Genomic DNA, 17,841 nt, shown 5'->3' on the forward strand with positions numbered 1-17,841 from the left:
TTAGAAAAGAGAGGCTGGGTGTTCCCCCAGATAAACATGTTGGGTGTGTACAATCACCGAGATTCAGTCATGTTCCACTTGCTGAAGGCAATAATCCAAGTTGCTCAAACCGATCACGTGAGCTGTTGCTCTTGTGAAAGATCTTTTCGTGCACTTTGTCGGCTGCACACTTGCAAAGGCTTCATCGTCTTGCAGTCACGACAGTGAACAGAAGGCATTCTTTGATGCTTCCACCCACAAAGTAACTCATAACTGCAACCACGTTTATGGAATTTTAGTCTATGAGGTTATTTTCTTTAACAAAGCAAACTTTTTTTTCCTTTATTTTCTGTTTGTGTGGTTTTTTTTTAAAGAGACTGAAACAGAACAAGAAAGAGACCAAAAACTTTTTGTCTGCCTTTATTTTCAGAATAAAAACATCGAGACATGACATAGTTCAAGTTTACAGAGGAAAAAACAAACTGAAAAATAAACATTGTATATTCATTTTGCTTTAATGAATTAGTTATTTTTATAAAAAGTTCCTGTTCATCTTGTCCAGTTTCACTATAAACTTCAAATTCATTTTTGAGTGATTTTGATGTATTCTGTATGAAAGTAAAACTACACAGTAAAACCATGTTCTTATTGAGCCAATCTACAGTGCAGTAATAAGTATCATTAACATTCTTTAGACCTGCAACAGGCTACATGATGGTTAGCTCTGTCACCTCACTTCGAGAAGGTTCCTGGTGAAATCTCTACTTTGGCCTCTCTGCAGAGAGTTTACATGTTCTACCTGTGCCAGTGTGACTTACTCTCACCTCCAAAAAAATCATCTTAATTGGTCATTCTAAAATTGATCCAAAAAGTGGCTGTATAGAAAATGGATAGACCTGAGACTTATCTAACAGAAAGTGGAATTATGTATGCTATGTAGCTGAGCTAATCAAAAATTTAGAGTTTATGTCATTGCTCACATAATTCAATTCAATTCAGTTTTATTTATAAAGTGCCAAATCACAACAATTGTCATCTCAGGGGCACCTCAAAGATACAGTCCAATTCAAGCCAATTACAATCAAATACAATCAAATAAATTCAATACAATTAGTCAAATCTAAAGAAAGCAAAGCTAAAGAAACCAACAGATTGCACCGAAACTTCACTTCAATCCAACCCCCTGGTGGTCAAGAGGGCAGGAAAGAGAGGACAACAAGCACCGTAACACCAGGCCAGGGACACCTGCTGAGAAAGAGAAACACAAGTTAATGACAACAATAATGTCATATGTACATGAAGAGTAAACAGAGCAGAGGGAGGAGAGGTGCATCATGGGAGGCCCCCTTAAGGGTCACCTGAGCCATCCCTGACTGTAAGCTTTATCAAAAAGGAGAGATTTAAGCCTAATCTTAAAGGTAGAGAAGGTGTCTGCTTCCTGAACCCAAACTGGTAGCTGGTTCCACAGAGAGGGGCCTGATAGCTGAAGGCTCTACCTCCCATTCTACTTTTAGAAACTCTGGGAACCACAAGAAAACCTGCAGTCTGGGAGCAAAGTGCTCTGTTGGGAAAATATCCAACTATGAGAACTTTAAGATATGATACGATGGAGCTTGGTCATTAAGAGCTATATATGTGAGGAGAAAATGTTTAAATTCTATTCTGAATTTAACAGGAAGCCAATCAAGAGAAGCCAAAACTGGAAAAATGTGATCTTCTCTGTTTGTTCTCATCATAACTCTGGCAGCAACATTTTGGATCAGCTGGAGGCTTTTCAGAGAATTTGTGGGACAGCCCAATAATAAAGAATTACAGTAGTCCAGTCTTGAAGTAACAAATGGAGGGAGCCGTTTTTCCGCATTACTCTGAGACAAAGGCTACGTTCAGACTGCAGTTGCGAGTGACCTGAATCTGATTTTTTTCGCTCATATGTGAGCTATATCCAATTTGCTTTTGGCAGCACAAGTCGCATTGAATCTGACATTTTCGAATCGGAATCAGGCCACTTTTAAATGTGATACTGAATCGGATACGTATCAGATTTTTTCTTTTTTTAATCCTCTTGAAAGTCTCAGGGAGAGGCACTGACAAATGTGATGAAAGGTATTCCTCAGAGTAACCAGCCACAACCTGATCCCACCACTCCTGGCTCCAATGCCACATCAGAAGGGATTATTTATGTTATTATTAGTGGTGTTGTTAGTGTTGCTCTGCTCATACTCATGGGAGATTGTTTCCTGCCATTTCCGTAGCGATAGCGGCACGCCAGAGGAATTTATATAATATAGATTTTTCTTTTTTTTCAGCGTGAGAAATACCATGTGTGGCGTGTGAGCATGAGAACTTGCTGAAATGCATGTGTCTCGTGAAACTTGAGAGCCCTGATTTTTAGCATTTAGCCATACAGTCCTGCAGTACGTTGCCGTTGCCATGGTCACTTCTGTAAACACCATCATGGCGTGGTCTATGGGCGTGATGTCATCAATGTTCAACTGCGCATGCGGGTCACTTTAGGAGCGTGAGCTGTTCACACAGCAATCCGTAGACAACCCATATTTAAAGAGGTAATGTGAACAGTCAAACAAAAAAATCGGATTTGAGCAGTAAACGTAGCCAAAATGTTCCTGATTTGAACAATATTACGAAGGTGAACGAAGGCAGTCCTGGAAACCTGATTTATATGTGAGTCAAAGGACAGATCCTGGTCAAAAATAACTCAGAGGTTCCTCACTGTAGTAGGAAATACTATCTAGAGTAAGTCTATAACTGGACAGTTTCAACTTCAGTTTTGTCTGAATTTAGAAGCAAACAATTCTGAGTCATTCAGCTCTTCGTGTCTTTGAGACATGCTTGTAGTCTGACCAACTGATTGGTTTCATAGATAAGTACAACTGAGTATCATTAACATAGGGATGGAGAGATTTCAGGAGCACAGTCTGGTTGTGGTAACTTACCCCATGCCCCGCCCGTCTTTAAACCAGAGATGTCTGTCAGAGTGGGTATTTTTAACCTCCAAACTCCAAACATGTTTAATGAACCGCTAAGTGTTGGATTTCTAATTAACTTTACTCTCTTGGTTTGTGTTCATGATTTCAACACTTTTCTTTTAACACTGTCTTTAATGTGTTCTGCCAGCAGGTTTTTTCTTCTTTCTTATTTATGAACCAGTGCCTCATCAGGTTCATTAGAAAAGTACAAAGGTTGAAAAATCGTATGAGAGATCACATTTTTATGGGATGAACGTGATGCATGTGGTTTATTTATGTTCTTTCGGTTTCTGACTCCGCCTGTTGCCGTGTTCGTTTATCTGAGAGATATACAAACTCCCAGTCTAGTTAAGAATTTATAAATTGGTTGAAGGTTCAAGTTACACAGTGCTGTGGACCTTTCTCTGCCAGGCGGTCTGATCAGAAAAAGGCCACCGCTCTTTAGCTAAGTAAACTTTCATACTGCCACACAAACATGATGTAAATATCATTGGTCCAAAAGTTGGTGAGAGGCCTGGTTTAGAATTGACTTTCCCTGATTGGCCTCTTTTGGTATCAGCCTGTACCCCTTCTCTGTTCCAATCAGATGGCAAAATTCCTCCCTTTCTCCCTGAACATTTTTGTATTTTATTTTATTGATTGATTTATTTGATTTACTGTGTCTGGTAATTTTACACTATAGGCTTCATCCCCAACTGTTTTGACTCTTGTGTAAGCACGTTTTAACCCTTCACATCGTGACGTTAATGCTTGTTCCCTTTTAAGAGGAGTGTATCAACTCTGTATAAGCACAAAGGTAATAGTAAAACTTTAACCTTTTTTTATTGCATGCAGACTGGCCTTGTTTACTGTGTAACTGCTGCATATAACGCGTCGCCATTTCAAGCAGACAGTTGGTGGTTTTAGTCCCTGTGACTCGTGCCTCTGCGCCTCCTTCTGTCCAGTTGAGGACAGGCTATCCTAGGGCTTGCTCTTTGCGCAAGCGCACAACGGGAAACACGCCCTCAACCTCCAAATTATCTCAGATTTTCAAAACACTGGAGTTCCAAAACAGCTGTGAGACTTTCGTGGTTCAAAAAGCGGTGAGTAGTAATGTTCTCCACTTTATCACAGTTAATGCTTCTTTTTCCTCAAATAACACTGGACCAGTTTTATGCGTCCTCAACTAAGATAATTTATGTCAGAATGAGAACATAGGATGAAGGCTGGCTTCGTGAACATGAGCTAGTCCCGTAACGCTGTTTTAAATAAGCGTGAATTATTGAGTGTTAACCAATTAACCCCGTAAGACCCAGACCTTTTCCCCCATTGCTGTAGGGGTGAAGAGTTTTGAGATATTTTTTGTTTTAGTAAGTTTTTAGAAACACGTTGCAATATTACTAATAATTTTTGCTATTATTGTGTAACTGTACTCCCACTGTCTCAAAAAATGTGCCGAACATTTAAGGATTTTAGTTGCTTTTCTAAGCCGTTTAACAGTATAAATCATGAGAATTATTTATATTTAATCAGTTAGATTTTGTTTGCCTGCATAAATATGTATATTAGCGTACTTTGATGGGGTAATTTCCACTGTCGCGACATCCAACCTGCGGTTAGATGTTTGAACGCTCACACGTCATTTCCCGTCTACATTGCATAAAATTTTTTAAACTGTCTTTTGCAAGCGGAAAACTGAATTGTCTTAAAAATACGCGTGGTATTATTTGCTGATGGGTCATAGCACAGATCGACAGCGATAACTATAAATCCAGCCTTCGGTAGGATGTGTTACACATCTGTTTTCTCTTAAATTTAACTCGTTTGAGTTTGCGAACGACTTCACACAGTTGGAGCTTTAGTCTTCCAGGTTTCTGATGAAAATTGAAAATACATCGCTAAATAAAAACACGGCATATTCTGGAGTGTCTGATTAAGGACCGCCTTCTTTCTGTCATAACATCACTTCCGGTAGCCAGAGTTGCCAGGTCCGTGAATTATCACCGATTGGGTGCTTTTTTTAATTTCAAGATAAGCGTCCTTGTCTAAAAATAAAAGTTTTATGATATTTAATGAGACCACCTTTAGCTCTGATAAGCTTCTGCAATGTTACAACATTTATTTCTGTCCAGAGTTGAATTAGTTTTTGCCAAGATCTTGCAGTTATGATGGGAGAGTCAGACCGGATCCCAAAGATTCTCAATGGGGTTAAAGTCTGGACTCTGTGGGGGACAATCCATGTGTGAAATTCATGCTGATAATTTGACCCTTCCGAAATTGATGAACATCTTTTCCAGGACCACAGGATGTGTCTTCCGACATGGTTGTTTAAGAAATGAGAAGCTACTCACTGCATCAGAGTTAGTAAATTTTCCAACTCAGCGTTTTCTTTATGCCCAGGGTGGCAGTCAGCAGGGTGAAAAACAGAAAGGAAACTAAAGAACTGCAGAAAGAATTTAAAAAAAAAACCTCAAGACAGTTTCTGTACATGAGAAAAAAAGACGCACAAACAAATCTGTATCATACACTTCCTCTCAGTTCAAGTTCAGTCTCCTTTCTGCAAAGGCAACACTAAACCGTTTTTACTGGGGCATCTGCCCTGGTACTGTTAATTTTTGCTTCAGTATAATCTAGCATGGAAGTTTAAACAAGCTGGCAGCAAGGGATGATTAAACAACAGAAAAGGGGACAGTTATTTTGTAACTATTCACAATATTAAATATGCGTTTTAGTTCAAAATACGAACTGAAGTGGCCACAAAAAGTCTGTCTGTCTGTCTCGCCTCACATGTAGTGCACAGCTTTGTGCATGTTGCTAATGCACTTCAGCAGTGTGCGTGCAGCAGTACAGTTTGTTAACATGCATGCTCTGCTTGAAACAAACACCAGGAGAGATGATACAGATAGGGTTTGTGGTAGAGCAGTTTTGACCACGGCATGATAGCGAGGCACAATGACGAAAGCAAACAACGATAGGAGATCAGATATGACAGCGATGGTTGTTAATTAAACTCTGTCTGAGCTGCTTGTCTGCTGAACAAACAAGTGTGTTTTTTCACTCTAGGAGGATTGAGGGGGATACAAAGAAGAGAGCAGAAAAAGGAAGGAAACGAAGGTGGACAGAGGAATGCTGATAAGACTCCCCCATATTCACTTTAACGGACTCCACGGAGATTTCACCATCCGTAAACAGTGTTTTGGCATTATGTAAATGTTGAGAATCGATGCAAGCCCTAGTTCATTTGATTCAGAATCATTTGATTCTGTGTTTCTGGTGCTGATAGAAAAAGGAGAAGTGAGAGGAGCCGGATGGACTGTCGCGACAAAGGAAGAGATAAGGTGAGACCGCATGACAGAGATGGAACTGGGAGGGCGTTGGTCACAAAAAGATTAACATCTCCAGCCTACAATTTTATCCTCATCAGCTGTCTCAGTTTCAGCAGAAGCTGTCTGATAGTAGCAGAATACTGGACTCGTGTAACATATTCTTTAAGACATTTCATACTCTTAACATACCGTAAAGAAAAAAGATGTCTCCCAACACCCCTGCCTTGTGCTGCACTAGATTCAATTTGAATTCTTATTACCAAAACAAACTATAAGTAAACTACTGCATGTTGTTAAATTGTCCATCTTCATTTTGCTCCATTAAAGAGACGTATACAGTTGTGTAGTGTAGCGTATATGCTGGTATACAGACTATACCCGCTTATTTTCCCGTATTTTTTCCATTTATCACATATCTCTTCTTCTGTGCATCGCTCTCATTTGTATGTCGTTATTTTACATAAGAAGGCAAATACTTTCTCTGCCTCAACTCCCTTCACTTGACGGTTGTCTTAGCTGAAGCTAAATTTCACACTAATATTTGCTCCCTGATCTCAAGCAGCAGAAAATATGTTGCGATGTTCAAATGTCACTTGCCCAGTTTGCCTGTTTCTCTTCCATACTCTCGTCATAGATTCAAACACAAGTCTTTGCTAGAGAGGCTGCTTTTTAAATAAATAAATAATTAAATAAATGTGGTAGAAATAGTGCACCTACTACCGTGAGTACTACTACGCCACTGGATAAATTGATAGAACAGTAAATGCAATCTTATAATATGTTTTTTAATCAAATAAACATTTTACAGGTAAACTTAATGTGTTGTGTTTTGACTTTGATTTCCAGAAACTAACTTTCAGCTTTCATATCTTAGATAGAGAGTGAGTTCAGGGGTGTCACGGTGTTATTTTCTGTCTGTGTGTGTTTATGTGTATTTTTGGACTGAGTGTCTGCTTTCTCTTGTGTGTCTCTGCCTGAGACTCATTGAGCTGGCTCTGGTATTTAAGCTCCAGGTTCCCACCGGATGGTTGTTCACACACAGTACGTTGTTGGTTAACCTTCGGTTCCGATCAAGTGTCCTATGCTAAGTGCTTCCTTTAGGTCTTCATTGTGTGCTTCACAGAGAGACCTGGAATGTATTCCAGACACCAGCTTCAAGCAACCACCACCAGGAAAAGCCAGCGACGTCGATCCAAGTTTCAAGCTTCCACAGACAACACCTAACGTGCTTCTCCCTGTCAGAACCGTCGCTGTACAGACAACTGAACCAGTCACAGTGCACATCTCTGTCACCTTTGTAAATAAAATCACTTAGCTCTGAGTCTCTCAGTCAGTCTCAGGGGGGCACCTTAAAAGTGTATTTTCATTGACTCACGGCTTCATTCTTCATCACTGTGGTCCATATAAGATGTATGCGATGACCGAGTGGCTTGTCCCTCGCAGATTTAAGATGTGAGGAGGAAGGTAAGTTCAACATCAACTGTGATGGTATCTTTGGATGCTTGTTCAATTAAAACGGTAAATGGACTGTGAGAGTAAATGGATGCAGAGAAGGGTATGTGCTTATATAGAGTAGATCTACTTGGTTGATATGAAGCTACAGCCTATTTTAGTATTTAGTCACAAGATCAGTTTGATTCATTCTCCGAAGCCTGAGTTCTAACGTAATAGTGAAACTGGCAACATTCCACCTTTTTGTTCTGCCGACTCAGCAACATTTGCTGGGTAGCTTTCAATAGGGACATTAAAATACTTTTTAACAAAATTAACAGATAATGGCTCAAATACCCTACAACGGAACGTTATAGCGAATATGTATATATGATATACGAATTAACATGGTTTCCACGTTGCTTGTCTTTGGTAAGTGCCGCGCCGCAGCCAGCTGACAAGAATGTGACTTCTTACGGATGCTGTCGTTGAGCTCGTCTTCCTCAACGAACGTGTGTTTTTCTGTTGTGCTTTTCAGTGATTCCGGTTGTGTACTTCATCACACTTGGGATGTGCTGTCGGCCCATAGAGTATACTTTAAGTGATGGACAGTGCTGCCCGTTGTGTAACGAAGGTGCGTATGAGCGTTGAGGGTTTGGAACGGAAGAAAACGAAACCATCCGCCATTTTGCTATAAAGAAATAAATTCCCTTTTTAAAAAAAACAAACATCAGTTTGTTTTTCACACTAATCTCCATTAAAGTTCCCAGGAGTGTCCTCCTCGTGTAACACACACTGAAAACGTGCCTTGATGGAAACACTCATCCTATAACCAGAATCTCTGTCCCAGCTATATTAAATACTTAAAACGGTCAGAAATAAAGTGTCGTAATGATGGCGCTCAAGTTGAGTTGGTTTACTTATCTTATCTTCAAATGTTAAAAAAAGAGATAACAAATCTGAGGAATATACAGAAATTGTATTTTATAATAATGACAAAAACTTTAAAACAATAATTAGAATTCGTTTTTACAAGAGTTTCCAGTCTCACTCCTTTTTTTTTTTTTTTTTTTTTTTAACTTTGACTAAATTCCTAAATAGCTGCAGAATCAATCTAATAAATTCCAGACATATTTCAGTGAGCAAAGAAAAAACTCATATTGCCAAATGGCATTTGCAGATTTCACAAAATACATGAATTATTTGTCCTATGTGGTTCCTCAGGTTGTTGAATATCTCCCAAAAAACTCATTTGTTTCCATTCTTAAGCCACATTATTATCATTTTTTTTTTATTGAAGTTACTCTTCAGACTAATTTAACATTTCCTCTCCTCCATTCAGACTTTCCCTTGTGTTCTTGTGTTCCGCACTGAAATTTTGGTTGTTACTCAGTGACTCAGTTCAAATAACTTTACAGTCACAGTGAAATGATGGAAATAACAGAGAGCAAATTCACGCTTACCTCATCTGTGAATATCTCTATGCAACATCCTCTTCGGGCTGTTAATATTGAAACCACACCTTTGTTTTCTATTTAGCACCTTGCTGTTTTCCCCGTCTCGCGTGCTCATTTAGTCTGCACCACGTTGAATGTCGGACTAAGAGGAGGAAGAAGAGAAAAAAAACCCGGCGTAACGTTTCCCAGAAGCAACGCCCTCTGTAAAATCGTATAAGACTTCCCTCATCAAAAGTCTTTATCCGCTTGTTGCTGTTTTCTCATCTTTCCACTCGTAGGACAGTCAAATGGATGAAATGACAGTAATTAGATGGATGTTTTTGTCTTGATTTATGATTCACCCAAAGCAGCAGAGGAAACAGTTCACTCTGAACATCATCATCGACAGAGCTGATTTTTTTAAAGCCAGGAGGAGATATGGAATTATGGAAAGTAGAATAGAAAAGACCAATCCTTTGTTAGTCCCTCAGCAGGGACATTTGTATGAGAGCGAGGACCAAACACAGGAAAATGTATATTGAATTAGCTTATGAAATAAGAGAAGAACTTAAATAATTGTACAAAAAAAAAAAAGAAAGTAATATCAAATATGTACGAAACACAATATTATGGTATGAAATATGATTTACGTAAGACCTAAATATAGGCGTGTGGGTTCTCTCCTGGTACTCCGGCTTCCTCCCACTGTCCAAAAACACGATTGATTGGTTAGAGAATGGGAGTCGTCCAATAACCTGCCTCATAAACTGACAGCTGGAGGGGTGTCAGTCCACCTCTTTGCCAGGGCCGGGTGCTGTGATTGGCTGTCCACCGCTCCAGCGTATGGCATCTGCCTCTATGAGTGTGTGACCCTGTGCATGTGTGTGTTCAACAGGTTCCCACCAGGATGGGTTAAAAGCGGAGGACAAATAAATCTGATCTCTTCATCTTAAAGTCGTAGTTGTTAGTCTGAAGTCGTCTCCTGGAGAGAACGAGTTAACTACAGAACGAATGGGATTTTTGTTATTATTCATGTTGTTTTTTTGATTGAAAGGGAGTGAAACTGACTGTTAAAACGCAGCTGTCACAGCATGTTTGTTGGGAATGATCCACCCCCCTGCTTTTTAACGCGTTTGGGAAAAGATGATCTGGTGTCAGAGGCACTTGGGACACTGACGGGATCACTGTGCTGTGTCGAACAGGGACGTTTGTCAGCAGAGACTGCACGGTGCAGTACGGAACAAAGTGCAGCAGCTGTGAGCCGGGGACCTTCATGAACAAACCCAATGGTCTGAGAAAGTGTTTCTCCTGCACTTCGTGTGCCTCAGGTACCGTCACATGGAAGGCGCTCAATCAAACTCGCCTTTAACAAACTGAAAATTGCATTCAGTGGAATAATTCCTGATTTTTCTTTTTTTTTAGACCAAGGTCTCTTTGCCAAGCAGACGTGCACAACGACATCTGACACAGTCTGTGACGTTTTAAGTGGATATTTCTGCAAGGCTTTGGCAGATAATATGGGATGTAGTTGGGCAGAGAAGCATTCAGGCTGTGCAGCAGGACAGAGGATAAAAGAACCTGGTGAGAACATTTAACATCAGAGTATTTCAAAGGATTTTCCAGGCTGATAGATTTGTTGGTTTCACGGAAATGTGGGTTCTTGTAAGAATTTGTCAGTTTTTCTTCTTTTTTTTTTTCCAGGAACCTCCAGAAACGACACAGTGTGTGAAGCCTGTCAGCCAGGCCATTTTTCCACAGATGGTGTTAACTGCACTCCCTGGACTGAGTAAGTCATTCTGAGAATTATGTCCTCACCAAACGACATCTTTCCTCCAGTAACTGAACCGAACTGTCACAGTTTTTGCTGTTGTCCCTTTTACTTTTAAAGTCACGTTATGTCTTCATTCGCTGTGTTTGCTTGCTTTCCAGTCACAGCTGGAGAGCAGTTTATGTTCAGAATTTAGGTTTGAAATGTTTCAAAGAAGGAATGTTTGAGCCGCGATCGCTCAACTGGTTAAGCTGGCCTCCCATGTACAGAGGCAGTGGTTTGCTGCATGTTTTCCCCACTCCTTCTGCCATCTACTGTCAAATAAAGGCCACAAGTACCTGAAAAAAACTGAACTGAAAAGAAAACGCTCCATCCTCTCAGTGATTCTTTTCCTGATGATATTTTAGACTGTTAAGTCAGGCTAAAACAAAATTTAAATGTCACACAGGAGTGTTGAATCTATGCTGATGCCTGACATCACAACCACACTGAAAGTACTAGATTGACATAAATATTAAGAAACTGAGAGAAAATCAATTATTTAACCATTATCTTTAAAGTCGGTTAGTTAAAGGAGCAATATTGTAAGATTACAGTTAATTGATTCTCAAAAACATACACATGGGAATGTAACTCTAACGGGTATATGATTTCTATTTGAGGAATAAACAGCTGGTAGCTCCAGATCTGCAGGACTACATTAGAGAAACGCAACCAACCATACTGCTACTGCCAATCAGATGCTCAGATCGGGCAAACCCTCCACAGTCAGCCTGAATTGTCTCTGAAACTCTGTTTATTTCATGAATCAACTTCTAAATCGGAGTCCGACTCGTAATTTCCCCTGCAAAATAGTGAGCCGAAGTAGTTTAGTTTGTAATGAGAGAGAGGCACGAGATGGGTGCTCAAATTAAATAAATACCACTTTAATTCTGACTATATGGGGGGCTCGCTGCTTCTGAACATCTGATTTTACAAAGAATTTCTTTGTTTTCTTACGCTGAGAGGGTGCCGTTCTATTCCGGCGGGTCAGGAGGTCCTGGGTCGGGAAGGAGCCGCCGCTCTCCTTCCTCCCGTCGTTTACATCAACAGAGGGAAAACTGAATTCGGGCTGAAGGTTCTATTTACAAGATTAAACTGGGTGATGCGGTCTCTGTATGGACCGTGCCGCACCTGTATACACATGGTGCTGTGACACTGAACCGGCTCTACAAGCACTTATGCTTATCACGCCCACACAAAAGAGATGCAATTTTATGTATTTATTCTATCCCCCAGTGTGTCACGGACTCAGGACACTGATGCAGGGTCAGTTCAAAAGCAAAGAGGTTTATTTTGTTAGCACAGCAAGGCAAGGCAGGATTAGGACAGAGCAAAAGAACAGGCTATGAAAATCCTAAGCGCTCTCCTCAGTAACTATGGCTGAGGATGTGTGCAGCTATGAAAGTTAACAAACAAAAGTTCTCTCCACGTAGGGGTGGGCGATATGACGATATTAAATCGTGAACGATTGCAACGTGAAGATGATCCGTAACGATCTGTCAAACTGCAGAGATCGTGGGATCGTCTCGGGCACATTCTATAATTATCAGTTCTATGCTGATGCACCGACGCACCAGACGTATTACGTCATGAACCTGACCGACCAATCACAGCGAATTACGGGCAGCGACGCGCTTTCTTACCCGCCTCCTTGTTTGTGTGTGTAGCGGTAGCTGCATGGAGAGCGATGGCTGAAAGGCAAACAGAGGAGTTGGTCGCTAAAAAAAATTCCACCTCCATTGTATGTAATTGGTTTGGATTTTCCGCAACTGATCAAGCGCAAGCAAATGTAATATGCAAAGTTTGCACAGAAACGGATCGCACCGTTTTGTTGCCCTCCTGAGCAAACAATAAAACAGTCAACTGTTTTACATTTAGTAACTTTTGAGAGTGAAGTTGGAACCACTTTGACATAAAAGTTCAAATGTTGCTGGAAACAGAAATGGGAAATACGTTAAGTCACCTTAAATTTTTTAAGGATACATTTAATGATCCTTTGAGACACCACTCGGACCAGAGCAGTTGTTAAGTGGGACTTAAAGTAAGAGGTTTTGATAATACCTACCTCAGGTTATCCACATTAAAGCCATGTGAAGTTTGGGTCTGTTTAGGTCTCTAATGCACAGCAGAGCTAATTACTGCAAGGTAACAAGTAACAGCAGCAAACGGTGTGCACCGAAAAACGTCATGGTGATATTGCACAACTAACCAAGAACATTATCATCACTCAGCTGATTCTGCAATGCTGCCTTGATGTGTGTAAACACACACTCATAGGGCGATGAGTCACCTCTGTGTGGCATGTGTTATTTGAGCAGGGGCCCTTTGGAAAAACTCAAGAAAACTGCAAAACTGCTGGACTGTGCAGCTGGAGAGAAGCTGCAGGAGCAGGAGTGCATGCAGTCTAAAGTCAAACAGTCTAAAACAAGCACAGAAACAGAAGACATCAAAGGAACCCGAATCTGCTAAACTTAGCATGTTGATCAACCAGAGTGGTTTCATAACTATGTGGTGCAGACAGAATTCAGGTTCCGGTTTATGTCAAGAGAGGTAAGTAGCATCCTGTTCTGGTTGAATGCTACACATGAGGGTGTAAACAGCCTTTGAACTATCAGTTGCTGCTAAATTATTCACATGGAAACCAGTGACTTCTGCACAGTGTTGAGTGAAACAGAAGCCCAGGAGAGAAAAAGACTATGATTCCACTGCAATGATTTTCATTCTGAAATGACACCACGAGTTATGACTTTAGAACTTGATTTAACTTGTTTTCATGACTTATTGTCTCTAAATTTTGCAGTGTAACGGCACCACAGGTTCTTTACAGCGGTGCAGTATTCCCTCACCCTGCCTTACACGAGTCTTCGTTAGAATTGCATAACAATGAACAAGAAATGTCTCTTTCTTCTTTAACAGATGCTCTAAAATCCAGAAAAAGGTCAAAGAAGGAAGCTCGAGCAGTGACGTTGTCTGTGGCAGCGCTTCAAGAAACCATTTTATCTTAACATTACCATGCAGTCTTTGCTTTTGTACAATTATGGGACTTTTTATAAAAGGTTTGTGCTTGTGTGACTAACTCTTTTATTTAGTGTAAAATTAAACTCAAATTAATTGACTCTAATCTAATTAAATTGGATGACATACCTATTTATTTTGTTTGTTTTTTAACTTGCTAACATCTCCCTTCTGGGTTTTAGGCAAGCGTGGAAAATAAGAATTTCAGAGGCAGCTTATTGCTGTCTCTGGCAAGAAATTTGAATTTTGATTTAGAAAATCTGTCTGTATCCACATTCCTTTCGGCTAATAGAGTAGACATTTGTAAGTGTAGCTCTCTCTACAACTGACACGGATTAGGTCCTCTTTAACTCGCATTTATTTCGTCTGTCATTGTAAAGTAATACAAATATGTCAGCGTACAACAAACTATACATCAAATCAAACTTTATTTATATAGCACTTTTTATACAAAAGCAGCACAAAGTGCTTTACATAATAAAATCAATGCATACATAAACTCACACACTCATCTAAGTTTAAGAACACGCATACTTATCATACTTACCGTAAATTACGGACTATAGCGCGCACCTGAATATAAGCCGCTCCCTCTCATTTTAAAAAGAAAATCCATTTTGTGCTTGTATAAAGCGCACCGGTTTATAAGCCTATCTATTCCACATTTGAATAGATATTTACACAGAAAGATGTTACATGTGAGGATTTTAAAACTTTTAATTGAATGCGTATGGTAGCATAAACAAATACATGCTGCAAATGCTTTTTTTTTCTTCTGAACAGTGCCTGTAACATCAATAGTTTTAACTTAAACACTAATGAGTAACATACAAATATGAAGTAAATGCTTTTTTCCCCGAACAGTGCCTGTAACATTGATGGTTTTAGCTTAAAAACCTATCCATAACGGACAAATGTGGCGTAAATGCTTTTTTTCGAACAGTGCCTGTAACATCGATGGTTTTAACTTAAACACCTATCGGTAATGCACAAATACGGCGTAAATGCTTTTTTATTCAAACAGTGCCTGTAACACGGCTGGTAAGAAGCAAAAAAAGACCAGGAAAAGTCATTGATCGCCTTCTTCATCTTCCTCCTGCGCACTAAAACCATCAAAATCATCTTCTTCAGTTTATGAATTGAACAGCCTCAGAACTTCGTCACCCACTGCATCATATGCTTTTCTTCGTTTGTTTAAATGACTTTAAATGACTGCAACATTCTTTTGTGGGGAGGGTCAGTGTGGAAATACCAGATGGGGGGTTTCTATATCAAAGAAGAGACATTTACAACAACCTTTGTCCATGAAAGCATTTTGGGGAAGTTTCTCAGCCCCTCTTTCCACAGACCTGTGCCATAAATTTAGGTAAATGCATTGGGGAAAACCCGAACAGGATCCTTCCGGCCTTATCTGGGTCAAAGTAAACAATGGTGACAGTTTGCCCTGACTCTGACTCTGACTCAGAGCCAGTCGCAGCATGGAGCTCTCAGAAGGATCTCACCCAGAATCACTTTTTAGCTGAATCTTGAAACTGTATTAAATGTGCTTTATTTTTTTGTACAAGTTCTTTCATGTTCTCAGTGATATCACAAGCTGCATTTTTATACCTTTTTCATGATCGTACGTGGAAGGATACGAAAGAAGTAATTAGTAAATGACTAATCAGCTTATGGAGCCACATGGCCCCCTAGTGGTCCGTAGTACTGAATAGTTAAACCCAAAATGAAGTCGACGACTTGCATATGACATGTGACCTTTATATGAAATAATGCAACTATTAACCAATGCTTCAGCTGTTTCTTATTGTATTCCGTGTTCAACACAGAAAAATAACATTGTTTGGTTCGTTATTCACACGTCATAACTTTGCTATATCTTTAACCTTTATATCTTAACAAGTTATGGTGTTTTTAGAATCCTCTGAACAAATGTTTTAATCTTTTATTAAAATATTTCAATCTAAAATAAAGCCGGAGATAAAAATCTGTAGCTAAACATAAACATCAACATCCAAACTGCAGGAGTGCTGAAAGGAGATGGAGAAAATTTAAAACTTAACAGTTCACCATCACAACAACTCAAAAGCTACAATAATGCAATCAAACAGAATTTCCCATTTAAAAAAAACCCAAAACAATCTCTGACCATAAAAGCAAACCAAAATTCCTCTTCTCCACCACTGATCTTTTAACAAACAAAAACTTGATGATAATATTAAGTTTAATAATAATGAAACCTTTTGGAGAATTCAGCCGCACGAGGACCAGAGGGCGGGAGCACATTCCACCAGTTTTAAAATCGCTCCACTGGCTCCTCGTACGCTTCAGGATCAATTGTAAGTTATTGTTTTTTTTAACTCGTTTTTAGATTCTTAATGATCTTGGGCCTTCTTATTTATCGGACTTACTTTTTTCATATCAGCCCTCACGGACCCTGAGGTCTTCCGGCTCTGGGCTTTTAACACTTATGACCACGTGCTCCATCGTGTTGGTGTGTGGCCGCAGAGACTGTTGATATTTTTAAAAAGAGGCTGTAGACTCACCTTTTTTAAATCAGGCTTTTATTTGATTTTACTGATTTCCTTCATTCCTTTTAATCAAACTTTTTATCATATTTAATTTTTGTTCTATATTATTTGAATTATATGTTTTAACTACATGTTTTAGTTATCTGTTTTGACTACATGGTTTAATTTCACGAGCTGAAAATCATTTTATCTATCTTGTTAATTTTACACCTTTTTATCTTATTTTACTGCTTTAGTTTTTAGCTCCAGTGCTTCCTCATGGGGGCCCACCACACTGGGAGCTGCGTTTGGTCCACTGAGGGGGGTGCTGTCCTGTGGACTGCTCTGGCCCGGGTGGCTGGAGGACTCTGCACCTTGGTGGGGGGCCTCTTTTCTGCCCGGGTCGGGGCTGTCTCTGTGGCGGCGCTCCCTGTAGTCGTGGGCTGGGAGCCCTCTCAGTGTGGTCGGCCCCCAAGGGTGGCTTTTACCTTGCCTTAGGTCTCGGGGCCCGGCCATGTCTCTGTCTGAGGTGCAGTGGGGCTGAGCTTGTGTCTTTGTGTGTTTGTGTCTGTATGTTTCTGTCTCTTTGGGTATTTATGGGGATTGGAAGGTTTATTTGCTTTTTCATTGTTTTTGTTTTTTTAGCCTCTGTGAGGCACTTTGTGTTGCTTTTTAAGTACGAAAGGTGCCATATAAATGAAATTTGATTTGATCTGATTTGACATGAAGTAAATAAAGTGACAAGTGTTGCGCTGTGTGAGCATAAACAAAACACACAACCACTGCTAAAAGTACTTAGTTTGGCAGCTTTTTGTGAACAGAGATTCTTGGTACATGTCGGGTCTTGCTCAGCAGTATAGCAATAAGTCTACTGTAGTAGCACAGAAGCACTAAAAACATCCGTTCCAGGCCAAATACACTAATGCATATGCATATGATTAACCCATATTTTAACTTAACTACTTATTCAGCCACTTTCATCTAAACTATTTAACAACATGAAATATAGGTATTTTAACACAAGCACAACAACACTTACAGTATGCATTAGGGCCATTTAAAATGTATTTCCTGCTTGTTGGTTTTCATTTACTGGATCCTTGATATATTGTCACTTTTTCTGATTCTGTTTTTGGAAGTGTTATTAAAAAATGATTTAAAAAATGTTCTGCATCCACCTGCGTTCTGTGTGTCCTTCTTTATCGATGGCAGCTGCAGGATTGTGGATCAGCTGGAGACTTTTTGGGACATCCTGGTAATCCAGGAAGAAAATAAAAGCAAGGGCTACTTTTTATGCATCACTTTGATAGGATGGTCCCGATTTTTGCCAATATTTGGTAATGAAAGAATGCGATCCTGAAAACTAGTTTT

The 17,841-nt window shown here is 39.8% G+C and overlaps 2 protein-coding genes across 3 annotated transcripts in view; both read left to right on the forward strand.

Annotated features, from left to right (window-relative positions):
• The window catches only part of LOC140271280 (tumor necrosis factor receptor superfamily member 5-like), a 28,223-nt gene extending 21,616 nt beyond the window's left edge, over positions 1 to 6,607 (forward strand). The window contains exons 11-12 of one of the 2 annotated variants that reach the window (XR_011907842.1): positions 6,009 to 6,129; positions 6,229 to 6,607. The gene's annotated coding sequence lies outside the window, so the exon portion shown is untranslated. Of the gene's footprint in view, positions 1 to 6,008 lie in introns of both variants that reach the window. The other variant, XM_072366424.1, reaches the window with a different exon arrangement.
• Positions 6,608 to 7,965: 1,358 nt separating this feature from the next.
• On the forward strand, positions 7,966 to 17,641 carry LOC140271283 (tumor necrosis factor receptor superfamily member 14-like). Its single transcript, XM_072366428.1, has 6 exons — positions 7,966 to 8,134; positions 8,241 to 8,336; positions 10,341 to 10,466; positions 10,561 to 10,719; positions 10,840 to 10,924; positions 13,865 to 17,641. Exons 1-6 carry the CDS (start codon positions 8,110 to 8,112, stop codon positions 14,022 to 14,024), a joined length of 651 nt encoding a protein of 216 aa, XP_072222529.1. The 5' UTR covers positions 7,966 to 8,109; the 3' UTR covers positions 14,025 to 17,641.
• The last annotated feature ends 200 nt before the right edge of the window (positions 17,642 to 17,841 follow it).

Source organism: Leuresthes tenuis, unplaced genomic scaffold (assembly GCF_036924035.1).
Source record: "Leuresthes tenuis unplaced genomic scaffold, fLeuTen1.0.hap1 SCAF_16, whole genome shotgun sequence".
NCBI classification, from domain to species: domain Eukaryota; kingdom Metazoa; phylum Chordata; class Actinopteri; order Atheriniformes; family Atherinopsidae; genus Leuresthes; species Leuresthes tenuis.

What these genes read in the sequence shown, in the direction of transcription:
- LOC140271283 (XM_072366428.1), top strand. Translation starts at nt 8,110, where the DNA reads ATGGTTTCCACGTTGCTTGTCTTTG. An exon ending in TTCCACGTTGCTTGTCTTTG is followed by an intron (nt 8,135 to 8,240) that starts GTAAGTGCCGCG and finishes TGTGCTTTTCAG; the next exon opens with TGATTCCGGTTGTGTACTTC. An exon ending in AACTGCACTCCCTGGACTGA is followed by an intron (nt 10,925 to 13,864) that starts GTAAGTCATTCT and finishes CTTCTTTAACAG; the next exon opens with ATGCTCTAAAATCCAGAAAA.